A 19,360-nucleotide genomic window follows, 5' to 3' on the forward strand; every position below is an offset into this window, starting at 1 on the left:
GTCTTGTAAATCTAACTTTTAAACTATGTAACTGGTTTAAGATTGACGTCTCAAGACTGACACGTAATTATTATAGACATTAAAAGTTAACTTGGGAAACGTGTCTGACATAGTGGACTTTGAAGATGCAATATTCTGCATATTATTCAGACCAAAAAAAGAGCCATAAAAAGCATTAAGTATTATTGTAATAATGGTAGTCGGATAGTCTTTTAAAGATGAAATTGAGTAACATGCTTTATGGCTCCTAAGAATGTCTGTCTGTTCTATAAGCCTATAAAACTGAATAATCAATAAGTACATTAGTGTACTTCCTGACAAACCCATCAACAACATGGTTCTTTCCAGCATGGAAAGATCTTCACACATTCCTCAGTGGTCACTGCTTTGTTGATTCACCACTAGAATAAAATAGAATAGAGTTAAGCATCTTTCAGTGCTGTTATTGTTAACTAAATCTACTAAAAATGCTTCAAAAATTGAAATAAAGCGTATAAAATTAAAATTATCAAATTATCAAATTAAATGAAAGTAGATGAAAAACTTGAACTTAAAAATTTTCTTTTGGTAAATAAATTAAATAAATATTTTATAATAATTGCATTTGAAGTACTAAAAAGTTAAGCAGATTATTAAAATGAAATGATGTATGGTTCGGGAAAGGAGTCGGGATTCGAACTCGAGACGCCCGTAGTGCAACGGCGCATTGGCCCCTAAAGGCTATCGGCACCAACCTGTAACAAATTTTATTGACTTAATAAACAAAGTTTAACTTAACATTTGAATAAATACTTTAATAGTATAGTAATAAAATAACTGGGGTTCTCAAATTATAATTTTATCTTATTTTAATTTTTTGATCACACTAGTGGTGACTGGCTGTGTAGGATATATAATTTAATAGAATAGAATAGAATAGAATAGAATTAAAAGGCCAAAAACTGTTTAAAAACATTTCTGTAAAATTTTACAGACAGTAGGAATATTTAAAGAAGTGTACATCCTAAAACTTTATCCTCTTCTGACATTGTACGAATGCTGTCAGAACGCGTAGTTGTTCTCCAAACAAAAACTACAGGTTCTTTATCCTGACGTCGAGGATTCCGTGCGTGAAGTGGCGCTCTGAAGCGCGCGGACTCGAGGCACGCGTCGCCACACACGTGACGCACCTGACGACAACGGTCACATCAACAGAGCATCATCACTCCAGCATGCAGAGCTGCTGCTATCCTCAGCTGCCTTATCTCACGGTAGTGCTGCTATAGTACAATTAATGAAAAACTCATAGGAATTTGCATGAGGGTCATTTAATAACATTAAACAATTACATTCTCTCAGCAGGAGCGTGCAGCGCTATCAGCCAACCAATCATCTGCTGAAGATCTGCTGGACTTTGACACAGGTGAGATGTGGTTTCTGAACCTGAGAAAATGAAAATGTAGATTAAGATACAGAATTTGAAAACTGTGTTGTTACTATCATTACGTTTGAGTGACGTTAGCATTGTAATACGTTTTATTATTGTTATAGCCTGTGAATTATTGTTATTTATTTTTTTATATTATTGTAAAAAAAAAACGTATTCTTTTTAGTATATATATATTATTGCAGTGCGCTGAAATCAGTGTAATTTATATTTTGTATCTAATCCACAGATGAGTGTCAGTCCACTGATACACATTTAAGGACAAATGAAGACCACACAGAGCTGAATAGACAGGTGGGTTTAATCCAGAAGCAGTTCATTTCTGTTTTAACTATAAATTCATTGACTGAGATGACTTGTTGGGCCAAGTTTCCCAGGTTTTTGACAAAAAAAAAAAAAAATTCACACCAAATTTCGACTGAAAGTTGTGCAAGCCTTGATCCACTCTTATCCAAGACAGGAGATAAATGTAGATGAACATAGATTTAAAGGGGCCATGACACACAGTTTAAAAAAAAAAATCATTTTAAAATTTTACTTGAGGTTTACTTATGATGTTAATTAAGTTTTTTACACACACCAAAACAAAATAGTGGTAAAATGATTATTTTCAACCCTCATTCTGAACCTCTCAGAAACAGGCTGTTTTTAATGGGTGGTCCTTTAAGGCTTCTCAGTAATCAGCAACTGTTATGATTGGCTAATTTTATCACAAAGGAAAGAGTATCAACACCTCTTCACCACTGCATGAGTGTTTTGACAACATGATCAAAATAAAACCGTCATTTCCAAAAAAAAAGCATTATGAAATCATTTACTTACGGTTTGTGATGCAGCTGCAGTCAGGTCTAGTACCGCTTCAGCTTTCCACAAATGTTTCTTTGTGAACGCTTCATGACACAGTGCCTCGTTTACAAAACAAAATACTCCGATCAATCTTCAGACATGATCCGCTCATGCTGGGATCCTTCTGATATCTGTATGAAGACGTGAACGAGCTGTTTTAACCAAGTGCATCAAAGCGAATGTTCTTTCACTTCATTTGTCCTACTGATGACAGACTCAAGCGTGAGGACTGTGTCAAAGTGAACGCGCATCTGTAGCAGCAATGACTGTAATTTCTATTTGCTTTTGACACGACACCACACTCGCATTTAGCATGCTCAAGGGCCTATTCTGAGAAGATCTGTCGATGTGTTGCTCTGGAGGCAGTTTATGCAAACAACAGTTTTCTGACGGTTATTACATAAATGCTTTTTAGTTGATGATGAGGGCATTTTAAGTTATAAAACTTGCAGGATGTATAAAGAATACAAAGACCTCTTCTAGTGAAAAGATCAAGGGAAATTTGGTTTCTCGTGTCCATTTTTGAAGTCAAAATTGCCCCTAGTCCAAGAATCAGCCAAAATACCCCACTTCAGTATAAACTCATGTATTCCCAAATCATCCTCAGATAAGTGACTGCATTTATTTTACTCCTTGGACTGGCCAGTGAAACAACTGAAAACGAAACGTCTTGGCTTCTCTAAAATAGTTTTTAAGAAGTTAAAGTGTGGTTTATTCTTGGTCACCAGTGGGAAACTACAGAATCAGAACATGCTCACTTTCTCAACAATACCCAAATAAATATTTTTTCATTTAATGTAACAAAGACAATTTTTCAAAGAGACTTCACTACAAACTCATAAAATCCAGGTCTCATTCACAGATGTAACCTGTGAGATTAAACAAGTTAAAAACATTTAAGAGAACTGGAAAAACATTGGCAAACTGCAGCTGCTGATTTCTACATAAAAATGTCCTATGTGACATAATTGTCGACCACTTCTCTTTTTTGTTTGTTATATTGCTTAGTGACTCAGAAATTATTATCTTGCCTCAGCAAGTGTTGTTCAGACCACAGTTTGTCAGTGCGACCCTATATTTGTAATTTAAATAACTGATCAATCTATTCAGATTCTGCGGCATGTCATCTGATGTCATCAATGGTTTCTTATGAAAATGCATAAGCATGATAATGATTCTTCACTTGTTCAGGATTGCGAACTGAATGTCTGAATGAGCTCATTCTGTTTTGAGGGCACATGTTTGACTAGATCATCATGAATCACATTATCTCATGTCTCCATGCCAGTGCTTGCATACTTCACTAAGTGTGTTAGTGAGTAATAATCATGTGTCTCTCCCTATGCAGCTTCATGCCACACTCAGGAGAAAGCAAGAGGAAATATCTGCCCTGAAGGAGACAAATGCCCAGCTGAGAAATCTGGCTAAACAGAGTGAAAATTATGCCACAATAATAGATGTAAAGGATTTTTTCCAGAAAATAATCAAGACAATACAGTACATTAGAATTCCTTACAATTACGGTGTACAGGTGCCACTTTTTTATCTCACAATTCTGACTTTTGTTTTGCAATCCTAAATTTAATCTTGTAATTATATTTTTCTCAGATAAAAAAGTAGCAATTAAGAATTCAGTATGATGAGATTCAACAAGGAAGTCTTAGTTAATATCTCGCAATACTTACCTTTTTTTGCACATTTTTATCTGAGAGAAAAGTCAGAAGTTTGTGAGATTTATATCTAACACTTCTGACTTTTTTCTTTAAAATATAAACTTGCAAAAACTTGTTCATTTAAAGTTTTTCTTACAATTCCAAATTTACATTTTGTAATTATGACTTTTTTTTTTGGTTCATTTTAGCCATGAATAAAATATAGAAAAAGCTCATTGTGACATTATTATCTCACAATTCTTTGAATTGGACTTTGTTATTCACAATTATAAGAAAAAAGTCAGTATTGCAAGATTCCGCGAAAAAGTCTAAATTCTGTGTTTATATCTTGCATGCAATTATGTGAATATTAATAAAAAAAATATAACTTCCCAATTAATGAATAAAATATGAATGAAATTAATAAAAAATATTAATACAAAAGTCTGAGAAAATAAGTCAAAAACGCGACAATCTCAGAATTGCAATAAAAAAATCTGACATATGAGTTTATATTTTACACTTCTGACTTTTTTCTCAGATATAAACTTTTAATTCAATTTTAATTTAATTTTAATTCAATTCTGAGGGAAAAAATCATTTTGAGGTAATTTTGACTTTTTATCTCAAATTTCTGAATTCTTATAATTGCTAGTTTATATCCTGCAAATATAAATGTATATCTCACAACTTACTTTCTGACGTTTTCTTATAATTGTGAGCTTATATTTTATAAAAAAGAATTGAGAGATATTAAATCAGGATTGTTAAAATAAAGTCAAATGTGAGATAAAAAGTCGCAATTACCTTTTTCTTTTTAATTAATCACAGGAAAATGCTTCCATAGATTGCAGTGATGATGAAAAAAAAATCCCAGGCCTAGAAATCACAACATATATTCAGCAAAAATGCAGCATAAAGTCAAAAGTTATTTAACTTTTAACTTTTCACCTGTGCATGTTATTCCAATGAAGAAAGGTTTGTCTTTGTCCCATCCACTTTCACCATTTCAATCCATTCCCAACTATTTCCTAAATGAATTTCCTGTTTCACCCTGAAATAAGCCATATTTTGAAGTAAAATGCACTGTAAACAATATTTCATAACATATTTTACAAAATATATGATTAAATAAATAATTTTTATATTTGTATATATTGAACAGTTTATGGATGAAATGGGAATTATTTGCAGGTTTCGCATGTCTTTGATATTATAATTGTGAACAGTGCTGAACTGACCATTCAAAAGTCATCTGTTTTATAAACTGTGATATTACATTACACATATATCTGTGAAACTTCAGCAGCCAGAGGGCATCAAGACCTCCACATTTTCAGTGTCACACCCTCGAATGACCATTTGTCAATTCCACTTCCTGTCTACTAGGCCCTGACATCATCATTCCAGAGAGACTCAGTATCACACTGCACTCCTGTGAGGCCAACAGAGGATCATTCTTCTGAACACTCCTGGATCTCTCTGCTGACAGAAGAAGAGCCATCAGATCCATTATCCTTAGCTTTCACTAACTCCAGCACCACTGACAAACAGAGCCCAACATCAGGGGTCAAGAGGCAGCTGTGGTCCAGCTGGAATGACCTTCTCTGCGAAGATGTTGAAGACAACATCTTGAACTGTCCGTCCAGTTCCAAGCAGCCCAGGCTTGAAAATGAACTTGTACAAGTAGACTTGGAGCATCTGAAGGCCCAGCTGGACCAGGATGAACAGGCTCCACAGCAACTAAGAGAAGATTCAGGCCTGACCCAGAATCAAATCCTTGAGATGTCCTCCGGAGGCTTGATCGCTCAAAAGGTGAACATATTTGGGGTCTTCCATGGGCTTCGAGTGGTTACACAAACCCCATCTGTCATATCTGATCTTAACATGAGTGGAGATGATGGAAAAGTGTGCTTTAAGACTGCAATCAGGGACCACAGTACAGTAAAGACCAAGGTTTACCCAAATGGAAAGGCTTTCACTTCTCACACACCAAGTGGATCTTGTAGGTTCCTTTGGGTTCCTAATGGGCATTGAAGGTCTTTGACTCAAATTATTCAAAAAGCTACATTTGTGAAAAAAACTACTTAGTTCAGTTTAGACCAACAAAGTTCTTTATTTGAGCAAGGCTGCTTTTGAATTGCCACCAATGGTCAACCTTTCAAAACTAAAGGTTCTTTGTTGGAATCAATGATTCCATTGAAGAACCTTTAACATCCATGGAACATTTCAATGCACAAAAGGTTCTTCATAGTGGAAAAAGGTTCTTTAGATTTATAAAGTTCCAATTGGATATTTAAATAACTTTCCACTGCAAGGTTTCAAATGTGACCTTAAATGTGACCTATGCTCCTGTGACCTTGTGAGGAAAAAAAATGTCAACTGAATCTGCAGTTATCTTGGAAATAGTTTTTTATCTTCTCAACAGAGGAATAAAGCTGACATACCACAATGTTCATCCCAGGACAAGGAGATCAAATCATATATACAGTACATTTATTGAAGCAATAGATCCAGTGATGCAGGACTCTGTATTGACAGTGTGTAGAATTTTACACTAGAAATAAATTATATTTTTGTGGTCTTTATAAAAAGCTGATTTAAAAGCGAAGCATGTCATTTCTGGACCACTAGCTACACCAAACTGAATTTAAAAAATAACGATAAAAGAACTGGTCCTTTCCTGTTTTTTCCATTGGTTGACCAAACATGTAACCCCACCTCCAAACTCACCCCATTGGTTGAGCCCAATAAGGCTGTTCAAACACACTGCAATTTTATTTGATGCCACTAGTGGTACAAAATTGTACATCTTCTATACAGTAAATAAAATACTAATATTTCCACAACATTGTTTGTTGATGTTATCAGTGTAGTGAGACCTTCAGGATTTGACTTTTTATGACTATGTAATAGTGTCAAAGCTCACTGTGTTTGCATGTTATTTCATACAGAGACAGGAAAACACTTCATGCCAGGCTACAATATATTCTCACCACATGGTATGAAGAAGCTGGCAACAGCATTAGAAGGTAATCAATGTGCGTTTCAACCCTTGATGAAAAATGCAACAAATGCCTTCACAATATTCCTATTGAGCAGCAAAAGGGCTTGCAAAGACTGAAAAAGAAAAAAGAATGAATAACTTAAACACCATTTCCTCAAGGGAGCATTCCAGGGATTCATAAACAACATTATTAACTGTATATTACTTGGTCCAGCATTAATATTACACTGTTTGTAAATTGTACGTCAAGGTTACATTCCTGCGAGAATTCTTACCGAGTCACAATCTTATTAGTATCGTATTAGGCTGTATCCTGGTTCTGCTACAGTTGAGTATAAAGGATCATCTGAGGATGAAAGATGCAACAAGAAATGGGAATTGAATAAACATATAGAAGAGAAGTATAAACTCATTGCTATATGCATATAATATTTTCATACTTTCTGCAATTGGTGGTGGAGGTGCTGCTGCTCTCCTGAAATAATGCACAGCAAGACGTAAGGTAATATTAAAGCTGATGGTCATATTTACATATGAACACAAAAAACCTAATCATTAAATGGGAACTTGTGAAATCTGCCATCTGTGAGGAGTGAGGGCTCACCTGCCAGCCGTGGGAAGTGAACGAGTGGGAGCTGATCTCTGATTATTGTAGAAGTTCTCATATAGAACAGATGCTGAGAAAAGATCGAGTTCATAAACATTATGGGACAGTTCGACCAAACATGAAATGTCATCAAACAGTGGAACTCAAGGATAAAGTTCATGTTCAATTTCTTTTCTTTACAACAGACCATCAAGCTCTGATAAGGACAAAGACAGGGTTATTATAGTTAACTAAGCATGTATTCACACCAGGAAATGATTTTCTTTCTTTTTTTTACTTATTTTCTTTTATCAGCTACAAACACAATATGAAGACACTTATGAACATCAGATCAGACAATATACGATGTTGTAACAAGGATTTTGCTGCAAGATGGTTTCGGTGGAGAGAGCATAATCTTATGGGAGCCTACAATGGCATATTTACAATGGCACTGCGCAGAAGACGGATAAGGCATAAAAAAAGCGAAAGTGAAACTTAAAAAAAACAGCGCACATGGGAAAGTGATTGCAGGCTTTCGCAAGTGTCAGCTAACTGTGCGATTGCCCGTAAACAACCCCAACCGTACCAGAGTTTGTTTGGAACTGAACCAAGACCACCTCTTCAGCTGGGTCTCGGTTTGGTTGTTTGGTGCGCACCAGAGTGCGAATGCTGTATTCACACCTGCCAAAAAGATCCGCACCAAAGGGGGAAACGAACCTGAGTTTGTTTCAATTGAACCATGAACCAAACAAGACGGTACACCCTAGTGAGTACACCCTAAAAGTAAAACGGAAACTAAAATTTTGTAAGAATTGTTACTTAAAATAAAACTTTAACTTAAACAGAATAAAATACTAAAACGTTTTGTTTTGGCTAGATGCCAAAGCTACATTTCACATTTTAATTTAGTTTAACTTGATGTGGTAAAATACTTAAAAATGGGATAAAATTAATTAAAACTATATTAAAATGAAAATTTTAATTTAAGTTAAATTGAAATTTTAAAACTGATTAAAAGCATTATTAGTATTAAAAGTATTATTAAATACTTTAAAAGATAGAAGTCACTTTCCAACTTTCTGCTGATCAACACTATTGATTCATGTCACCAACTTGATGTGAAATCTGCGCTGGGAAATCTTTCACCCTCATTCAAAATTAGCTGCATGGATTTCATTTGACCTGACTGGATGTCGCCCGAGAACGTGTTGTTGTGAAAGCCTGCTGCTGAGAGTACCTGGTGGTTTGTCTCCAGTTCTTCTGAGGTTGATAAAATGCTCGTTGTCTTCTTGAATGTTACATTGCTCCAGTGACTTCCTCACTTCCTCATAGAGCTGCGTGACACAGATACACATAGTGAGATGGGTTCCACATGTGGGTCTTACCTGATGCCGCACAGTCAGTTTACCTCATCGCTGGTGACACACTGCTGGGAGAGATGGTTGAGATGGGTCCACACCACGTTTCTCAGGGTGCTGATCCTCTCCATTTCCTGTTTTTCAAAAATCTGTGGCAAACATGCACAGAGATGTCGAAGTAGAAAAAATGTCTTTCCTCATTCAGTGCACCAGTCAGTCAATAAACACCAAATATAATACAACTTGTTGAAGCATGTTTTAATTTAGGCAATTTATGTTTAATTCAGTAGATTTTTTTTTTTTTTACCATCAACACTAAAGCAATTTACAATCCACTTCCAAGAGGTATGCAGGCTTCACATGACCTGACATGAGCGTGTTTGATTTGTCATCGATCTGTTTTGATGTGCAGTCATCAGTGTTGGAGTGTGTGATGCAGGGTGGGGCGTAAAGCTCACCTCACAGGCTTTGACATGCTCGTTCAGCCACTCCTCTCTCAACTTCCCCAACAAGGACACATTCTGACTATATATCCTGTCTATTATTGAGTTGAAAAAAAAAGGACATTAAAATTAGAAATAGAAGCACTGTGTTGTGTTTATGGCTGGTCTATACAGATTAGGGATGGGACGATAACCGGTTTTATCGATAACCGTGATAAAATGTGCTGAAGGTTAGTAATATCATTTAAAAATGAATTATCATTAAAACCGTGTTTGATTATCGCGGTTTTAATAACTCGCTATTAAATCATGTCCAGCCAGCAACAGTCTGACGCAAGCGCAGCGCACAATGTTTTTTTGTTTTTTTTCGAGAAGGAATGGCGAAAGTCAGTGACTTTTCTATGCTTTTCTATGCTTCTACACTTTTCATTGTAAGGAAGGAAATGCCACAGAATTTAATCTTTCTTTAAATTAAGTGCATAGAGTTGCTTGTTTTATTAGTTGTTTGTTGATTATTAAATATAAAACTTGCTGAAATGTTTTCAGTGTGAGCATCAACTATTTTTGAACACTTTCATCTCGTTTCAACAAAACCGTGATAATATTGATAATCGTGATAATTTTAGTCACTATAATCGTGATATTAAATTTTCATACCGTCCCATCCCTAATACAGATAAATAGTCACATCGTAATTTTTTTTATATCTTCTGATGATATTTAAATCATACATTAATTTTATTTCTCAGCTTACCCATAATTGTAACAAAACATTGTTTTACTAAATAGCAAAAGATACTTATTAATGTGCATTTTAATACACTAATATAACAATACATAGACATATAAACTACATACATTTCTTTAAAACATTTTTTTCCGCTAACGAATCCACTTCCTTAATTGTTTTATTTTATTTTACTTCTTAGGATATCATTTTTTGGGGAAAACAAATAATTTAAAATACTTTTTTTATTTTTTTATTATAGAACTTTCATTATATCATTTTGATATTCTGATAGACTTTTCTTTTTAGAAGTGACACAAATGCAGTCCAATATTTGGCCTTAAAATATATTAAAAAATACCAATAATACTAAACAACCATATTTAATTAATTCATTTATTTTTATAAAATACTTCTGACAAAACTGATAAAGTGTGTCTGGTACTACACATATTGACATATGAACAACCAATCCATAACTACACAAGCCTTAAGACTCAATTCAGTTTGGAATCAGAATACAGTGATTCAGCAGTGTGTTGCTGATTCACTTAAAATAACTGACTCAATAATTTGGGAAGCAGATCAAACTGATTAAAGAGTATGTTGTTGATTTACTAAAAATAACCAACTCATAAGACTCATAAGAATCATTCACTACACTAATCTAACTATTAATTTTGCGCTGTAGATTTAATAGCAGTTTTCAAAATGGCCAATTATTAGTTGATTAAAGGGATAGTTCACCCAAAAATGAAAATTTGATTTCTGTTTACCCTCAGGGCATCCAAGATGTAGGTGACTTTGTTTCCTCAGTAGAACACAAATTATGATATTTGTTTTAACTCTGCCACCTCTCAAGTGGACCATTGGTACTCCAAATTGAGATTGTAGATAGAGTGTCAATGGTCTATTTGACAGATAGGTGGAAGTAATGCACTTATAAGTCTTATAAGTGCGATCTTCTGTAAAGCAAGAAGAAGAAGAAGTTGCGTCATGCGCCGGCTGTTGAGAATGCACTCAGGACAGTTCGGACATTGCGGTGACTCGGAGATAAAAACTATATAAATACTGTTCAGTTATTTGCACAGACCAATCATTTTGTGTCTTTACCACCATTGTATCATCACAAGCCTCAGGGATTAATTTGGTTTTGTCTGTTTATGTTTTTTTGACTCTCAAAGCCATAATTACCATTCACTTCCATTATAAGACTGACAGACTGCAACAGTTTGAGTTAAAAATCTTCGTTTGTGTTCTCCTGAAGAAACAAAGTCACCTACATCTTGGATGCCCTGGGGGTAAACAGATAAACATCAAATTTTCATTTTTGGGTGAACCATCCCTTTAATTCACCTGATGAATATATAGATCTGTCAATCATTTGTCTTAATGCTCTTATATGTATAGGTTGTGTAATTGGCCTAATGACAAGTTTGCAAATAAACATAACTAGATTTGTAAAAAAAAAACTGCATACACACATATATATACCCTGGTTAAAGTGTATTATTATAAGTGAGTATATTATTAATGCATTTGCTGACATTCTTACCGGCTTCCTCTGCTGTCTGCTTGGCTTGCTGTGTTTTGGCGTACAGCTTGAAGCATAATAGAGAAACATCATTTATACAACAGGATGTCTTTGAATAGTCATTCACATCTTACAAGCACATAATACAAACAGCTAAATGGCCCTTCTCTCTTTTTTAGCTGTTCTCTAAAAACACTCGCTACAAAGGTTTTATAGCCTTTCAACAGCTCCAGAGTCTTGTCCTCAGGGGATTACAAATACGTCCAACACTGCGATTGATTATAAAACGCTGTGATGTTTTATAATGACTTACAGCGCTGTACATCCCCCAGCAGTCATGGTTTGTTTTGCATGCTGCTTTGCTGTACTAACTCATTTGCCTCCTCTCAAGAGATGCAGCTCTATGGAATTTAGGCCTGAATTCATCTCTGCTTCTATCTCCATTTATAAAAGGAAGTGTTCTAGGTAAACATTAGTTTCTATCATGTCTAACACACAAAACAGAACTAGATCTGAATTACTTGAAGGACATATGAGTGCTTGCAAAGCAGCGAAAAGATAGTGTTACAGTTTTAGGCATTATATTTTCAAAGGATTGTTCACTGAAGAATGAAAATTGTGTCATAATTTACTCACCCTCAAGTTGTTCCAAACCTGTATGAGTTTCTTTCTTCTGCTTGACACAAAAGAAGATATTTTGAAGAATGTTGGTAACCAAACTGTTGGCTTCCTTAGTTTGGAACAACTTGAAGATGAGCGAGTAATGACAGAATTTTCATTTTTGGGTGAAATATCCCATCTGTCATTTTGTTTGATTTCATTATATAAAATGGTAAAACAAATGCAAGAAAGGAATACGAATCAGAATTAATTTGCAAATATCACAATGATGTCATCACTGCCAGTTACATCTCGATTCTTTCATATCATTCCAGAATGCTTGATTCTGATTGGCTGGAATGTGTGCTGTATTGCGCAGCAAGTTCCATTTCAGGTTTAATCACCATTCTAAACTAATGTTCTGGCTACAACATAACAAATTATCAAAAGTCAGGTCACCTTTTATTGTCTACCAAAAGCAGTCACTGTGTCTTTTTCCTGTTTTCAGACACTTCCACACACAACTAAACATACAGATCTGGTCAACACTGCCCTGCAACTAGCAATTAATTTCCCTACTAAAAAGGTCAACATTTCCTACTAGCAAGAAGTTAGCACTTTTAGTTTGTTGAAGCAGTTAAACACAAATTTACCATTAGTAGAACACTACTGAACACAAACTCAAACTTAATCTGTTTCTCTCTCACACATACACAAATCAACGACTTAAAGGGATAGTTCACTAAAAAAAATCACCCTCTGTATGAGTTTCTTCCATCTGCTAAAAGCAAAAGAAAATATTTTGAAGAATGTTGGTAACCAAATAGTTGACAGTAGCCACTGACTTCCATTGTATCTTTTTTTTCATACAATGGTTATTGGCAACTGCTATTCGTGAACTGACATTTTATCAATCTATGTGATTGGGAAATTTTTAAACCATAATCTTTAAAAGTATGAAACTTTTATTTAGTCTGAATTTCTCATATAAGTTTAATATTTAACAGTTCAGCTTTTGGAACATCAATACAGAGATACCTTGCTAACAACACTGTAAAAAGTGCAGATAAAAGCAAAATGCAGGAAGACCAGAACAGAGAAGAGACTTCTATATATGCACTAAAATGCAAGTGAAAGCAAGATTCTCACAGTGGTCATATAGGACAAAAAAAAAACAGATGCACTGGCACAGTTTTACTTGCGTACCTTTTCTTGCTGCTTGGAACTGCTAGTGGTGGCGTTTCTGTTCATGTTCTGTTCTGCTTCCTCTTTATCTCGACACTTTTGCTCATAAGTCTTCTTTGCCTTAAAAAAAAAAAAAAAAACATCGGTTAGCATTTAAAGTGTGACCAATACAACTTGTGTCTAAATTTAACTATAATCTACATTCTTTGTGAGCTATAATGTGCCATCTTTATTATACTGCAAAAAGAATCACCCTACCACAGAACTACACAACAAACTAATAGTGCACACGTTTCTCATGATACCAAAAACACTGTAATCTTGAGATTAATGCAGAAAAATATAAGACACATAAATGTAGGAATTATAATTCATTCATAGGTATTAATCTCATTCTGATATTTAATCACATTTATTTAAATGGATAAGCAAATAGTGAGAAAAGAGGAAAGAACTCCATAAAAACATTTTGGTCCAAATTTGTATGATTTCACCATTTTGATGACTTTCCTATTATTCTAAATATGAATATATGATTATAAACATATATAAACATATATATATATATTATTATTATTATTATCATGTCAAATAAATGGTTTTTTTATTTCTAGGAAAGCGTTGTATGCAACATCACATGTGGTATTACCATAGACTACAGAGTTTCAGTTCAGAACTTGTAAACACTTATGCATCATGTGACACCTTGATGTTAATAAACTTAAGGGAAACCAACCTGAATTCCCCACTTTCAAGAATGCTCCATTTTAGCTTGAATGAAAAGCTGTCTTTTTAATGAACAAAGCCATTCAGCACAGATCACTTCTCATTTTGTGCAGCTAAAAATCAGGTGCACTCATTCACTTCCCTCCTGCCACTGAATCAGAACATATACTTCCCAAAAAGGAAATAAGGTACCATAGATAAGTGGGCAGCTAAACCACTTATTATAGCAACAGCACTGACAACAATATACAAACTGACAACACTTTGCTCTCTCTCTTATACTTACATCAGTCGTTTTCTTATATTGAGCGGCCTTCTGCTTATGAAGAGCATCCATATGCTGTTCTACCTGAAAAAAGCACAACTTTTCAATTCATATTTTTAATAAAACATCATTATGTTCTGTAATAAATTAAGTATAATTTTTCCCTTGATAAAATACTTTCTTCTATACTTCTATAACAAGCCATTTGCAAGTTGATTCACATGAATAGTGCAAACACTCTCTCACACTATTAAAAGATTGTGCTATTTGTTCTGAGAATTCCGACCAGCCAGCATAGCAACACAGGCTCAACCAATGGTGTGAGTTTGGGGCGGGGCTACCTTTTTCTTTGACCAATAGCAGACGAGGTGACTACTGAATATATTGCTAATATTTAATTCTACTACAGTAGATGATTTACCAGTGCAGATTTCCTCTTAGGTTTTAAAAAAATATATTCTTCCCTGTGAGTTATTTTTTGTCACAGCTTAGGATATTTTAAATAGTGCGTTGTTAGAGACAGTATGTGATTTTATGGTGCCATCAGCCAAATAACAAGCAGCAACCTCTCGCTGTCTCTCGTGAAGCCCATACGGAAGTGACTTAAACTGTAATTCATCGACTGGCCGCTTGAGGCGTGAATCCCATAGACTGCTTTTTTTAAAGCATAAAAAACATGTTTACAGCCTGGTGCAAAAAATAATTTTGGTATATATAGCTAATTTTGCCCTTCATGACAACTGTGAGGGGGTGAATTCTCAGTTTAAATTATATTAAGCCTTAAAGTTCTGCATAATTAAGGGACGAGGCCTATTGAGTGACAGGTGGATTGCTGATGTTGTCACCATTATTGTGCTAGGTGGGTGTGGCTTCAGCAACCAGCTCCCGCCTTTTTGCCCATTTTCGATTATCCGGGAGTGGCAAGCAGTGACACGCTGTTAAGATGGCTATTTCCGGCTTTGCCTACTTTTGGCTTCAAAACCGCTCTTCGAAAACCTATGGGTGACGTCACGGACACTACGTCTATGTTTTCATACAGTCTTTGGGAAATGCGCATCTGCGTCCAGAACTGAACACCCATTAGCAAACAAAGATGGGTGATTTCAAGTCACATACTTCCAAGACATCCTGCATGCTCTGAGCAACTACCAATGAGATGAATGGGAATGCTAACTATCTCCAGGTATGAAAAGTTTGAAGAATCTTTCCATTTGGGGACAGTGGTAATGAAGAAAGACACACTTGGAATTTGATCAGTACATAATGAAGTATTTAATACTGTTTGTACACCTTACCTTCTTCCGGGCTTCTTTCTGTTTCTCTCTGAAGTCTTCTAATTTCTTTGCTTCCTCCCTCATGGTTTGGGCCAAATGCAGATGGGACAAACTCACATTTTCTGTTTCTAAACACACATTTTAAACAAAAGTAGAGTAACGTAACAATAAACTGCAATCATTAGGTTTGCAGACAGTATTTACTTACGTAATTTGAAGACGTCAAGCGAACGTTTCAGGGTGCTAAAAACAGAAAAACAAAAACTTTGATGAGTATCCAATGTGTGTAATAAAACCATTGTAAAATTGCTGACATCAGTCACTGGTATAGGACTCAGTTAAACGTCACCCCATAGTAAGAGGAAAAGCACTAACCACAAACCAACTTCAAACGTGTGACCAACCCAGACACTGTTTAGGTTTGTACTTTGAAATGATCACATACAGTATATCAATACTGTAATGTTCAAATATGGTCTTTTTGAAGGGGATCAATATTCAACCAGATCAACACAATAACATGTCATATTCAATCAAGAACCATCTGTCTAAACGAATAAAAGAATTTAACTTTTACAATCCTTTTGAGAAATTGCACTTTGTAAAAATATAACCATTATATTAACTGCATTAACTATAATTATACATTGGTTATAGTTACTTACTTCATTTCGCTGTGTCCACACACTTTCTTGGACAAACCCAGCAGCTCCTTGGCATATTTTTCTTCTATCGCGGCTCTGAAAATAAGTGTGTTTTTATATTTTAAATCAATGTTTTGTACATAATGACATATTACTGAGTTAATCTGTTGGTTTGGTTGCCTGAAATGTATTTGTTATTAAAGGTGCTCTAAGTGATGTCACACATTTTTTAGGCCAAAACATTTTTTGTCACATCCAGCAAACATCTCCTCACTATCCGCTAGCTGCTTGTCCCCTGAACACACTGTAAAAAAAACGGGGTCTCTCTAGACACCACAGGCTCCACAAACAACAAGAAAAACAAACTGGGCTCACCCGCACCACAAAACATAACAAACTGTTCCAGCCAATAACCGACAAGAAAGATTTGGGGGTGGGATTTGGGGGATTAGTGGACGGATGAGGAGTAGGGAGGGTCTAGCTAGCCTCCGTTTTGTTTGACAACAATTTGAACGTCAACAAGAAGTTACAACTCCCGGCATCGCTTAGAGCACCTTTAAATCTAATTTTAAATTAATTTCATAAGGCATGAATATTGAGATTTAGTTTCACACTTTCTATATTAAGTAAATATATCCACACATTTTGGTGCTTTCACCACCATTTCTCCAACATTTTTCTATAACTCTATAACACTATCAAGACACTTATTTGTTTGTTAATGTATCCCACCCAGCCAGTCCGCTAGGATAATAAGATTTTAATAAACATATCATACATCAGCTGTAGTCAGGGAATTCACATTTGTTAAAGAATTTTAAAGTCAATACAATATATTGAAAACATTGCTAATCATGCATTAAAGGGATAATTCACCCAAAAATTTTAATTCTGGCATCATTTACTCACCCTGAAGTTATTTCATTCCTGTATGAGTTTCTTTCTTCTGTTGAACACAAAAGATGATATTTAGAGGAACACTGGAAACTCAACAGTTTCTGGTCCCTATTGATTTCTATACCATTTTTGTTCTTTCATATTGAAATAAATAGGGACCAGCATGTGTTTGGCTACCAGCATTCTTCAGTATATCTTTCTTTATGTTCGACAGATGGGAAAGAAACTCACACAGGTTTGGAACAACTTAAGGGTGAGTAAAAGCTTACATTTTGGTTAAAATATCCCTTTATGAAAATAAGATGGCCGTTTTAATTTCATGTTGACTTTAACTTCCAGTATTTGTTTCTGTAACTCTTTGATTTAACACAGTGGCGCTTTGGAAAAATTATTACTGTAAATCATTTTCACATCAACAACAGGAAATCTTGCAACAATGCTCTTTATGAGGTATTTTTCCCCCTCTTTCTTTAAAAAATAAAAAAACTTTGGATACTGTAACATTCTTTCAGTTATATGTGAACGCACTAAGGAGGGTTTACCCCAATGTAAAAACATCAAGAGTTAGAGGTGTCAAACTAGGTGGTAATGACTGTGACTTCTCACCTGGCCTTCATGAAATCCTCGATTTCTTTACACGTCCTCTTGCCATCATTCAAGTGCTGGACGATGCTGTCATATCCAGCTGTGCTGATGATTTCAATGTTCTGATATCACAATTGAAAAATAAAAAACAAAGAACAAAAATATAAACAAAACGCATAGGCTAATATTTTATCAAGTAACTTCACACAGATTATTCGTAATGTGAAAGCACATGCCAGGAATCCACAAAGTGCCACTTGTATCACCAATTCCTCATGTAGCCTTCAGAAACATGGTGGTTTGGACTGTTGACTATCATTACCCATGAGAGCTCAGTCTCTGTAATTTATAAGTCTGAGGGGCAGACATAGCATCATACCCAGAGCCACAGTCATCATGAAAAATCTCCCAAAATAAAAGCTAAGAAAACAAAACTAAATTGCACCTTATTGCCTGCTTTGCCTAATAAGGTCTCGGGAGTTCTCAGGCTGCCTTTGCCAACAGTCAAATAACATGCAGACACAATTCAGCACGAGACAGCACACTGAGATGCGCTTTTTTATTAGCAATATATTTTATTATATATTTTATTTTATTAGAAATCATTATTTGGGTTGTTTAATGGACGACAAGGCTACACATTTTGTGCTGACCACACTTCCCTTAAGGGAAATCAGTCCTGTTTCGATATGTGACAGGCGAGCTTAAAATAAAAGGCTTAACTATTTGTTAAACTTATACTAAATCAAAGCAAGTTGGTTGTCATGTAGTATTATACAAATAAACATCATGTCCACTTTATTTTTCGATAAGTATTGACTATATGCCTCCCCAAAATACGAAAACCTTACCCAAAAATTATCCTTGAAATGCAGTTCTCTCATTGTGTCGGCTGCTGTTTGCTCACTCAGAAAGTGACGGTGAAGTTCCGTGTCAGGTAGAAATAACGCTGTTACTGATTTTACACAGCCGTGATGGTCGGCTGCACATCGAGCATAAAAATAACAAGGATCTGCGGTCCTAAGTACGCATCTTTCACGCCTGTCCAGAGAGCGAAAGTTGCTGTGTAACAGAAAACGCACCCGCAAACTTTAGTGGACTATTCCACCACCTAGAGACTGAACTGTTAAGTTGCATTTTTTATGAAGTTGGAAAATAATGTCCCATTCTTGGAATTTGTGCTCTGTATTTATCCCATCCAAGTGCATACACACACAGCAATGAGTAGTGAACACACTCTACTCTCTACTTGTCAGCATAGCAGTGATAGGACATCCTATCTTAAAAATGGCACCCAAAGGAAGCATATAAAGTAAAAAAGAAAAGGGCCTAAAATAGACCTTTGGTGCACACCGCATAATACAGGAACCAAAAAAAGAAGATAATTCCCCAGTGGTCACTGAGAAAGTTCTGTCTTTAAAATAAGAGGCCAACCCCTGCAGGGTAACCCCCTGAATATTCAAAACCTTTTCCAGATAATTTAGCAGAATACTATGATCAGTTGTATTGAATGCAGCATTTAAATCAGTGGCTCAAAATTTCAAAAACTTCCTTGGAAAGACAAGTTGACATAACATCAGACTCACAGCTGGAACATTAGAT

The 19,360-nt window shown here is 35.3% G+C and overlaps 2 protein-coding genes across 3 annotated transcripts; one reads left to right on the top strand and one right to left on the bottom strand.

Annotated features, from left to right (window-relative positions):
• Positions 1-1,019: 1,019 nt before the first annotated feature.
• mcidas (multiciliate differentiation and DNA synthesis associated cell cycle protein) lies at positions 1,020-6,256 on the top strand. 2 transcript variants are annotated; one of them, XM_059539371.1, is made up of 5 exons: positions 1,020-1,250; positions 1,339-1,402; positions 1,656-1,720; positions 3,621-3,731; positions 5,314-6,256. In XM_059539371.1, the coding sequence occupies exons 1-5, from the start codon at positions 1,212-1,214 to the stop codon at positions 5,959-5,961; spliced, it is 927 nt and encodes a 308-aa protein (XP_059395354.1). In that variant the 5' UTR covers positions 1,020-1,211; the 3' UTR covers positions 5,962-6,256. The 2 variants fall into 2 exon arrangements, with proteins under 2 accessions (XP_059395354.1, XP_059395355.1); XM_059539372.1 differs by having other exon boundaries at positions 1,342-1,402.
• A 142-nt stretch (positions 6,257-6,398) lies between these two features.
• On the bottom strand, positions 6,399-18,832 carry pstpip2 (proline-serine-threonine phosphatase interacting protein 2). The gene is made up of 15 exons (XM_059539370.1): positions 18,610-18,832; positions 17,780-17,880; positions 16,298-16,372; positions 15,841-15,875; positions 15,654-15,760; positions 14,380-14,442; positions 13,389-13,487; positions 11,604-11,649; positions 9,337-9,416; positions 8,929-9,027; positions 8,758-8,854; positions 7,536-7,608; positions 7,372-7,406; positions 7,207-7,277; positions 6,399-7,044 (listed from the first exon to the last, which is right to left on the bottom strand). Exons 1-14 carry the CDS (start codon positions 18,640-18,642, stop codon positions 7,222-7,224), a joined length of 999 nt encoding a protein of 332 aa, XP_059395353.1. The 5' UTR covers positions 18,643-18,832; the 3' UTR covers positions 6,399-7,044; positions 7,207-7,221.
• Between the last annotated feature and the right edge of the window lie 528 nt (positions 18,833-19,360).

The sequence above is a fragment of the Carassius carassius genome, chromosome 45 (assembly GCF_963082965.1).
Source record: "Carassius carassius chromosome 45, fCarCar2.1, whole genome shotgun sequence".
Taxonomy (NCBI): Eukaryota; Metazoa; Chordata; class Actinopteri; order Cypriniformes; family Cyprinidae; genus Carassius; species Carassius carassius.